Source organism: Triticum dicoccoides, chromosome 2B, assembly GCF_002162155.2.
Source record: "Triticum dicoccoides isolate Atlit2015 ecotype Zavitan chromosome 2B, WEW_v2.0, whole genome shotgun sequence".
Lineage (NCBI taxonomy): Eukaryota > Viridiplantae > Streptophyta > Magnoliopsida > Poales > Poaceae > Triticum > Triticum dicoccoides.
Genome location: NC_041383.1, coordinates 800455433 through 800465370, shown reverse-complemented (window position 1 = coordinate 800465370; position 9938 = coordinate 800455433). Strand labels below are relative to the sequence as shown.

General features: G+C 40.7%; 1 protein-coding gene across 2 annotated transcripts; it reads left to right on the top strand.

Moving 5' to 3' along the window:
• Positions 1–2878: 2878 nt before the first annotated feature.
• On the top strand, positions 2879–9119 carry LOC119366428 (general transcription and DNA repair factor IIH subunit TFB2-like). Of its 2 annotated transcripts, none has more exons than XM_037632165.1 (16): positions 2879–3134; positions 4211–4337; positions 4421–4588; positions 5068–5136; positions 5383–5476; positions 5644–5744; positions 6208–6253; positions 6331–6390; positions 6475–6543; positions 7019–7102; positions 7169–7252; positions 7397–7482; positions 8140–8230; positions 8315–8395; positions 8484–8558; positions 8689–9119. In XM_037632165.1, the coding sequence occupies exons 2-16, from the start codon at positions 4225–4227 to the stop codon at positions 8821–8823; spliced, it is 1356 nt and encodes a 451-aa protein (XP_037488062.1). In that variant the 5' UTR covers positions 2879–3134; positions 4211–4224; the 3' UTR covers positions 8824–9119. The 2 variants fall into 2 exon arrangements, with proteins under 2 accessions (XP_037488062.1, XP_037488061.1); XM_037632164.1 differs by lacking the exon at positions 2879–3134 and adding an exon at positions 3141–3272.
• The last annotated feature ends 819 nt before the right edge of the window (positions 9120–9938 follow it).

Here is a 9938-nt window from a genome sequence, read left to right as displayed (position 1 = left end):
CTCCGTCCGGGTTTCTTGGTCCCCGTTGTATTTCGTGCCAAATTTTGATCGTAGATTAAACTAACAAAATGTTCACGCATGTCACTTTTAAAAACTATGTTCAAATTCGAATCCAATGAGATAATTTTTCTTGACATGCATTAACATTTTGTTAGTTAAATCTTTAGTCAAAATTTGGCACAAACTATTACGGTCCCACCCAAAATATATGTTTCGACCGCCCTATCGTCTTAATCAATGCACACTATTTGTCGTATTCCTGTGTGTACACTTAACTATACCTTACTACGTACTTCCTCCATTTTTATTTAGTTCACGTATTAGATTGACTGAAGTCAAACTTCGTAAAGTTTGACAAAATTTATAGAAAATAATATAAACATTTACCATATCAAATCTATATGATGTGAAAGTACAATTAATAATGAATCTAATGGTATTGATTTGTTATTATATATGTTAATGTTTTTGTTTAGAAACTTTGTCAAAGTTTACAAAGTTTGACTTTGACCAAAGCTAATATGCGGACTAAATAAAAACATAGCAAGTATGGATGAAAATCACTACTCCTTTCACTTGTGATTTGACTACTTATGCAAATCTACTATTCCTAAATAGTTGATCCCCACTAAGTCTAATTCTCTCAACATGCGGCCTTCCACCTCACCAAGTGTGTGCCATGTCAGCATCCACTAATACTATTTTGCAACCCCATACAAACCCCATGCATACTCTTTCTTTACACATAGTGCAAGTATGAAACATTTATACATTAAAAAATAGTAGCTCTTGATTTGGATCATTTCCTTCAAACATAATAAAATTAATCTTCAAATTCCCGCCGCAACGTGCGGGGAACTAGGCAAGTGGCCCTCGCATTTGTGAGGGCACCTACATAGAGGGTAAATGTGATGTTATATGGTAATCCACTGCATTTCTCTGCTTAGAGATGTTATACGATAAATTGTCAGGCCAATGCATCTGGTCTTCTGGTATTTGTTGCTTACCTTTTCCTAAATTAATTAGCAAGAGAGAACAACAAAAAAATTAAAGGATATAACTAGGGTGTTACCTTGCCGGTGAACACTTGCCACACGTGTCTACCCTCTGAAATAATCTACTTGTCAGCTCAGAAACAAATCTACTTGTGGCTCTTTGAATGTTACCACACATGAATACTGCCTTTTTGTCTTTCGGATAAGATAACATGACTTTTTTTAGGACGCCGTTAATTGCTTGGGATACTAAACATATTTGTTTTTTACATTCACAATCAACATGTATTTTTCAGGTTTTAAGCCAGTATTTTTTTTTTTTTTTGCTTGAGGGAGACATGAAGTATGCCATGCACTACCTTGTCAGATAAAGGCTTGGCACATTCAACGTACGGACATCTTTTCGCAAAAGACAAGCTTTGATGATTGATAGGGCGTTTATTTCACAAAACAGTATAGATCAAAATAGAGTGACCGATTGTTTGGCAAACTATAGTCGTATCGAGTGCACCAATGTTCAGTGGTTGCACCAAGGACTACCTTGTATTGAGAATCTTTTGCATCTCCACTGTAACTCTATGATTATAATCCGCAAAAAAATATTCTATGATTATGTGAAATAAACTCCTTTTAACCTTGCAAAAAAAAGTGCGGTCCCGGTCCCGGTCCTGCTGCCCCCATTGTACATGCCCTAATGGTGAAAAGCGATGGAGGGTCACCATAGGTGGGGGATGTCCAAATCCAGCCTCCGTGCGTGGGTCTTCCGCTTTGTGCGGCAAAACGGTGGGCAACCTTACTCTGTGTACACACACATACATATTTACGTTCTAAATACAAATTGTTTCATTCCATTTTATTTTATACTATATCCTTATTATGTCAAACTATTGCCAGAAAGGTGCATAGTTGGGAAATGCTAGGATGTTTGCAAACTACACTATAGCCATGTTTGAAAGAGGTGATTTATGGCTATTTTCTTCTGGATGAACGGTAGCTATATTTAGGTCTATGTAGAATTGGGTATAAATTGTAAACTGTGAACAATTTTAAAATGCGTAATAATTTTTTAAAACGCAGTGAACGCTATCCTTTAAACCTTGTCTATTTCTACAGATACTTTTGTCTCAACTTCTGTTCAATTACGTGACTTGGTCACCGTGCAAAAAAAAAATACTCACTCCATTTAGTCGATGATACAGATGTTTGAAAGAGGCGAATCAAATAGTAGATAATTTAATTGTTGCCAACATTGATTTCTAGCTATTTTCTCCGAGATGAATGCTAAATTTAGGTCCGCCTAGAAATGGCTACAAATTGTAAACCGTGAACAATTTTTTGAATACACGATGAACAATTTTAAAATACAAGCTGAACATTTTTAAATACATGATGGATTTTTTCTAATAAGGTTACACACTTTTTAAGTCGAAGATGAACATATTTTAAACCACAAATAAAATCATTTTTAAGTAACATTGAAGAATTTTCAAATGCACAAAGGATATTTTGTGAATTCACGATGAATATTTTCAAATACAACCTGAACAAGTTTTAAATACATGATTTTTTTTAACAATGTTAAATTTTTCTAAATGCATGATATTTTAAATATAACTTGAACAAGTTTTAAATTTTTCTAAGTACATGTTTTCAAATACATCTTGAACAAGTTTTAAATATTTTCACTAAAAGTTTTCGAAATTCATGATTTTTAATAATTAGAGTTATGAAAATATTTTTGTTAATTTTAGAGAAATAGCGTGAAAGAAAAAACCGAAGAAGCAGAAGAAAATGTGCGTCCCTTCACCGCGGTGAGCCAGGCCCATCAACGAGGTGTACCCAAGGGATCATCAGCCCGACTGCCCGACCCAGCTTCGTCTTCGTCCCCTGCTTCCCCGTCGCTGCCGCCTGCTTGAGGCGAGGCGCTCGCCGTCGCCGCCGCCGCCGCCGCCTCTACGCCCCTACCGCCGGCCGCTGCCTCTACGCCCCTACCGCCGGCCGCTGCACCCCCTTCTTTTCCCCTCTCCATCCGGTCGCAGGCGTCTCCCCATCTGGCTTCCCCGCCGCTGCGGGCGACCTCGACCTAGGGCATCGGCGGCTGCGGAGCTCTTCCTATCTCTCGGTGCGAGCGGCCAGCAGGTTTGATGCCCCAGCAAGCATTGCTACTCGATTCCTCGTTGATGAACTGTATTATATGCAATTGCTGTATTATCTTACACCCCTCGCGCGAGCACAAGAAGAGGAGGCGGCGCCAAGGCAGGCGACGGCGGGGCCCAGGTAAGTCCCGTCGCCGGCCCTCCTCCTCCTCCTCCTCCTCCTTCGGTAACGGCATACCCACCGCCGCAGCTTGTTCCCCTTCCTCCCATGGCGCCCCCGTCTCCTCTTCCGCTCGATGTCCTCCTCCCATGGCCGCCACGGCCGGGATCTAGCCGTCCACCGCCGCTCGCCTCCTCCTCCCGTACCTCTGCTTCGACGTCCCTTCATGCCACCGGACCTCCTCCTCCTCTGCCGCCGGTTTCCCATCTCGTCTGCTCCTTCCACATGCGCTTCTGCTGTCAGATCCCCTCCTTCTTCCCAAGCTTTCTTGCTTTAATGTTACCCTGATATGAAAATTGTTCCAGCCTTCCATCTTCTCTTGATTGTCTATACAGAGGCCTCCAATACAGACATCCAAACGCAGCAGCGTTAGAGATTTGCTCTACTTGATGACCTGATGCGTTTTTTTTTTCAATTACCCGAACAACATTTTATTTATTTATTACAAGGAAAACAGCATCCGCTTGTATCGGCTGGTCTTGTTAGTACCCTGTAAAATATCTGTGTGAACTGATTGCAAGCGCACAAGATAATCTGGATGCTAAGCGGGGCCTTAGGGTTCAGCCTGTTCGGTTCCATTCAATCTTGTTCAGCCCTACTTATTTCTACAATTTAATCTTCTATAGGGCTGTACCCCAGGTCTAGCTAGCATCTTAGACAAAATTAGTTGTGATCTGGTTGGTACCTATGTCAAGTTAGGCATACTTAGTAACCAATCCTACCGCTGAATGAAACTGTTGGGAGTTTATCTAGTACCTATGCCAAGTTAGGCATTGGATGATTTGTACGCAGTTTAGTCAGAATTTCCAGTTTGAGAACATTAATGTTATGGTATCTGTCAAATGCTTTCATCATTATTGCTTAATTCATTTTTTTCCTACCCCGCCTGCTCTCTGTAGGCGCTGCTGCAAAGATGCCTCAGGTGATGGTGGTCGCGCGGAACTTCATGGACATGGTGGCCGCACTGCCTGCCGCCAAACTAGACATGCTCTACGATTCCGCCTTCATCTGTGAGGCTGTACTCAGGTCTCCAACCAGCCAGTTGCGCAACACATTTTGGCGAGGTCTTGTTGCTTTCATTGTGATTTTTCACACTTTCACTTCTGCAGGTCGTTCCCACCGCTGGCAAAGAAGTACGTGATTCAGATGTTGTACGTGTCGGCACCGATGCTTGCTGCGGCTATGCAGGAGTGGGTGCTGGATGAGTATGCCTCCAAGCACAAGGTTGCCATCGATAGGTTGCTCCAACTCAGGGTATTTGTGGAAGTACGTGACAGGTAAGACCTCATCCACCTCCATCTGGTGCTTGGTATGTATGGTTGAGATTTTCACGAAGATCTTTTTAACATTCCTGGATCTGATCGACTAGCAAAGAGCCAAATAATTGGAACTTACAAGCCAGAATGGTGATTTTTATTTGCCATAGTGACCCAGGGCTGCCGGTGCGATGCCATCTGTTATATCTTTAGCATGCATGAGCGATTTGATCTATGGTGGATACCAAGTTGCTGAAATATTAGCGGAAACAAAATTCTAATTAGAGGTAGTAAACAGTGCCTGGCTCCGTTATTTTGATGACTATTCTGTATAAGTGTAGCAATAGGAATTCTTTAGTTTATTAGGTTTTGAGTTACTTGCATGATGCAAGTTAGTCTATGCAATTTCTAATTCACCTGCTCGTGTACTGTGTGCATACTGTGTAGTCCACAAATGAATCATGCAATTTCTAGCTCATTTTGTTTTGATGCACATACAGAAGGAAGGAGGTGAGCTACAAGATGAATAATAAGTTTCAGGCTAACATGCAAAAGTATTTGGTTAGTGGGTACGTTTTTCTGAACTATTTTGTTGAATACAACACAGATATTTTATTCTTCTGTTTGAAGCTAATTGCTTATTGTCTCACCGTTATGATGGTTTCAACATGTTTTTATTCATCTTAGAATATGGAATCATTTTTTATTATGTTAGAAATCACCAGGATGGTGCTTAAGGTTTTACTGCTTTGGCTTTTGTTTCGTAAGTTCCATCAAAGTACTAGTTGGTCAAATTCCATTTCTTTCTGCTGCAGCGGGTGTTTGCCAAGGGAACCGCTACCATTCAGTGTCACTGGCAGATTGCCTACACTGGTGGAACTAGAAAATTATGCTCTTGATCAATGGGAGGTTAGGATGAGAAAGCTTATACTCTATTTTTTTTCCATGCATGTTTTATTTTATATCATTGACCCTTTCTTTGTTTGCTCATCGGGTCATACTGTTTGCACATTTGGTAGAATACATGTGTTCACTTCAACTAGTAATGCTTGTTCCTTTTTTTTACGGTAAAATAGTGCTTCTTGCTGCAATTGATCAACTCGTCTCAAGTTGAGAAAGGGACCACTTTCAGCTCGTCTATGATGAAGATGTTCCAGCGAGGTCTTCTGAGTTCAAGGTTCAAATCTAATTGCCCCCTTGTTTGACAATCAGTAGCGCATAAACTAGTGAGTAATGACAGCCAAATTTCATTTCAATGACATGGCATGTAAAGTTAGCTCTTTCTCTTGCTAGTACAATTAGGTATAATATGCAGTGTCGGTATGGACATAGTAATATCTTACAAAAATTAGACTAGTAAATTTAAGAAACCGTGAGCTGACCGTAAATTGCTGTTTGTTTACGTTGATTGTGTTCATGTCTCCTGGTTGCAAAATGGGATTAACTGGCGATCCTAACAATTCATTCAGTTGACTGGCTTGATATATTCGAATTTAGATATTTTTGTAAATCATGTGGATGTGGGACTTCTAAAGCCAATAGCCCTGTGTTTTCTCTTTCTTCTTCCTTTTCAACTGGCTGTATGTTCAAGTTTATAATGAATTCAATATCATGAGTTCATAATACAATACATTTCACAGGGATGGTGAAGCTGCAAAGTTAAGTGAGAATGGCTTCCAGTTTCTGGTTTGTGCTTTAGCTCAGTTGAACAAATTATCTGACAGATTTCCGTCTTCAGTTCTCACTCTTCTCCGCTTGTCTAGCTGATGGAGACAAATGCACAGCTTTGGTATATAATGAGAGAATACATTTCATCCGCAGAGGTATTGGTGCCATTTTATGTTTATATGCGTTTTGATTTGACATGAGTATTTTTGTTTGCTGACTTGTATTATTTTATTGAATAGGAACGCGGGGTGGATCCCACGGACTTGATATCATTTCTCTTGGAGCTTAGTTTTCATACACAAGGAGCGGTAAAGTAAAACATTCTTTTTTACAAGATTATGTTAAGAACCATTCAGAAGTGAAAAGTTACGCAACCTTTGTCTGCAATGATCATTAAAGTCCTATTTCTGACGGCACAGTTTTCTTTCAATAATAGTAGGGAATATTATTATGAGCAAGAGGTGTACAGACGTAAATATTATTGATTTGGGGTTTGTTGAAGAGAGATCAATTGTAGCAGTAATGCGATATATGAATTAGAGCATCTCAAAGATACTAAAGTATATTCTAGTATTTGTTCTGTTCTATCTAATAGGCAGGGGCTGAGGGCCATCAACGTTTTTCCGCCAGATTATATTGCTTAAGGAAATATTTAATTCCAGTGTTTAAAAGAAGTTAAAGGGCTGTTCTGCACATCTTTTTGTTCAGACCTTGCTGCTCGGTATGTTGGTTGCAACTTAAAAATTGACCGCAAGTTTTCTTATCTCTCTGTTCATGCTTCAGGCTTACAGCCTAAGTACTCTGACAGAAGTCCAAAGAGTTGCAATTATGGATCTGATGGAGCTCGGGTTAGTCAAACTGCAGCAGGTAAAACTTTTTGATTTTTTTCCTGATCAGCTTGATAAATATGATTTTAAGAGTTAAGAATAACAGGGCCGGAAAGATAGCTGGTTCATACCTACAAAATTGGCTACAAATCTCTCATCGAGCTTGTCAGATTCAGCTGCTAGCAAAGAGGTTTAATAACATCCCATTTCCTTTGCTATTGCAGTTTTATGCTCTCCAGATCTTCATAACTACCACCAACTTGTCACCTAAGTGATACGTAATGAAGATGAACTATTCCACCTACTAGTTGATACTGTGATATTGTCGTGGCAGGGTATTGTGGTTGTGGAGACAAACTTTAGGTTGTATGCGTACTCTGCTTCCAAGCTGCACTGTGAAATTCTACGTCTTTTTTCAAGGTACATCAGCCATCAGATGAGTGACTTAACCTAGCTCGTCTCTGGCATTTTTACACTTTGGCTACTGCTAGTAGCTCCAGCATGTTCCTAGTGCTCTTGGTTATCAATACATGAAATGCTCGGTGTGCAGAAGTGTTAACATTTTCTCTGTGTGTGTGTGTGTGTGTGTGCGCATGCACACTTTAGCGGTTCTATACTGCTTCCAGATTGTTTTACCAAATCTGGCAGAACTGCGTCGAGTGGCATTTTTCTATGCTAGTTCAGTTATTTGGATGATCCTGGCAGCTTTGGTTCGCTTTTGTTCAAAGCAGCAACTAGGGCTGTTGATCTTCTTTTTGAGATGCCTTGAATAACTAAGCAATGCCAACTTTCCTACCGGAGTCGAGTACTAAATCTAGGAATACAAAATGCAGCAACACTGGGTTGCCTGTTAGCTTATTATAAGCTAACTATGTATGGGCGTCCAAGATGCAAGGCCCCTCAAAAATGTTGAACCCGACTCTGCTTGTAAATCTAGTTATTGTCTTAACCCTCCACGATCGATCGAAAAGATTGTTGGCAGTTGCATACTGGTAGCTGTATTTTGTTAGTCCTTCATACCCCTTGTGTTGTCAGTTTCAATCTTTGTTGAATGCCTTAACAAATATGGTCTTGTAGGGTAGAGTATCAACTACCAAACCTTATTGTGGGAGCTATTACAAAAGAAAGTCTGTATGGTGCATTTGATAACGGGATCACTGCTGAACAGGTATCGTCTTAATTACACGTTTCTACAGGATTCATTGTTACATAGACACATGCAGTTATGCTTTTTTTTCTTTTTCTTTGTCAGATAATTTCATTCCTTCAGCAAAATGCCCACCCTCGTGTCATCGACAAAATACCGATAGTCCCAGAGAATGTTACAGATCAGGTAAGCACAGCAACCCATCCCTCATATACCAGACATCATCTGTTTCAACAGATACATAAAACCAAAGAATGCCAAATCTCCGATGCAGATTAGGCTGTGGGAGAACGACCGTAACAGGGTCGAGATGGTCCTGTCACACGTATACGAAGATTTCCCGAGCAAGGTATAAACCTTTCACCCACCAAACCCTGCCAGCTCCTGCGGATGGACGGTGCTTGGACACATTTGAAAACCTGTACTCTAGTAGTCTGATTACCACTATACTTACATCTGGGTGCCACTTATTTGTCCAGGACATGTTTGAGCAATGCTGTGACCACGCAAGGGATAACGGGTACTTGCTGTGGGAGGACGCGAAGAAGATGCGATTGATAGTGAACGCGGAGTTCCACCAAGAAATGCGGGAGTTCCTCCGCAGGCAAAGATGATCCAAGGGAAGTGATCATCTGGAGAGAAGAGAAGAAGCTACTTGTCTGTACCACACGCTCCTTCATGTGAGGAAGTCCTGAATCCACCTACCCACTAGACAAGTCTTTACAAGATCCAACTGCCGGAGGGCAGAGTGGTAGTCTGGTAGATGTTGAAATCATTTGGACTCGACGGTCATAAATTGAATGTAATCATATGTTTGATAGGTTCAGTCTGCAGTTTGCGCCATGCTAAATGTATGTCACACAAGGTAGTGGATTATTCAGTTAGGCAAATCAAAATCCGATGAACTGTACGTGCTCCACTTCTCCAGTTCAGTTTTGCGTGGAAGTCGCGTACAATTGTGATTAACCTGTGTCAGTCAGTTTGGAACCAGACAAGTTTGCAAAACTGCATCAAGACAGGATTGACAATTTGGATTTTTAGTAAAGTGGTTTAGTATCTTTTTAACAAAACATGTGGGAGTTTATGAGTATTCACACTGGTATGTAGAGTTAAAATACAATGAGCGCTCAATTTGATGTTCAGACGTAGGACAACACCAAAGTTGAAATATGGCCTCACATTAAACGAGTGTTCAGTATAGAAACGAATTTATATTAAGAAAACTGGTTTCAAATATTTAAACTAAAGTTCCACTTTTTGTTTGTTCACAACATCGAACCAAAGATATCGTGGCAGTGGTCGTCAACTGAACCGGAGGCAAAACTGGCCGTCATACAACTGAACCGGAGGCAAAACCGGTTAACGTGGTTAGTACCAAATCCTTCTGAGATGATATTGTTTCCCTTTGTTATCCACATTATGTTAACTTGAGAAATTGAAATAGAAATTTGCCTATAAATGCGTGTTTGAAAATCAGACTTACCTTATCTTGCGGTTGGATGGTTAGAGGGACAGTGGTATCCCCAACCCACCAGGGTTCAAGTCCTGGTGTTCGAATTATTTCTGGATTTATTTCAGGATTTCCGACGATACACTTTCAGTGGGAGGCGACGTTCCCGTCGACGACGAGGCGCCGGTGACTTCGTAAATCTCAAGATGATGCCGGCTCAGTCTCACGAAGGTGCTCAGAGCGCTTGCGTCTGTACCGTGTTAAAAAATAGGAAGAAAC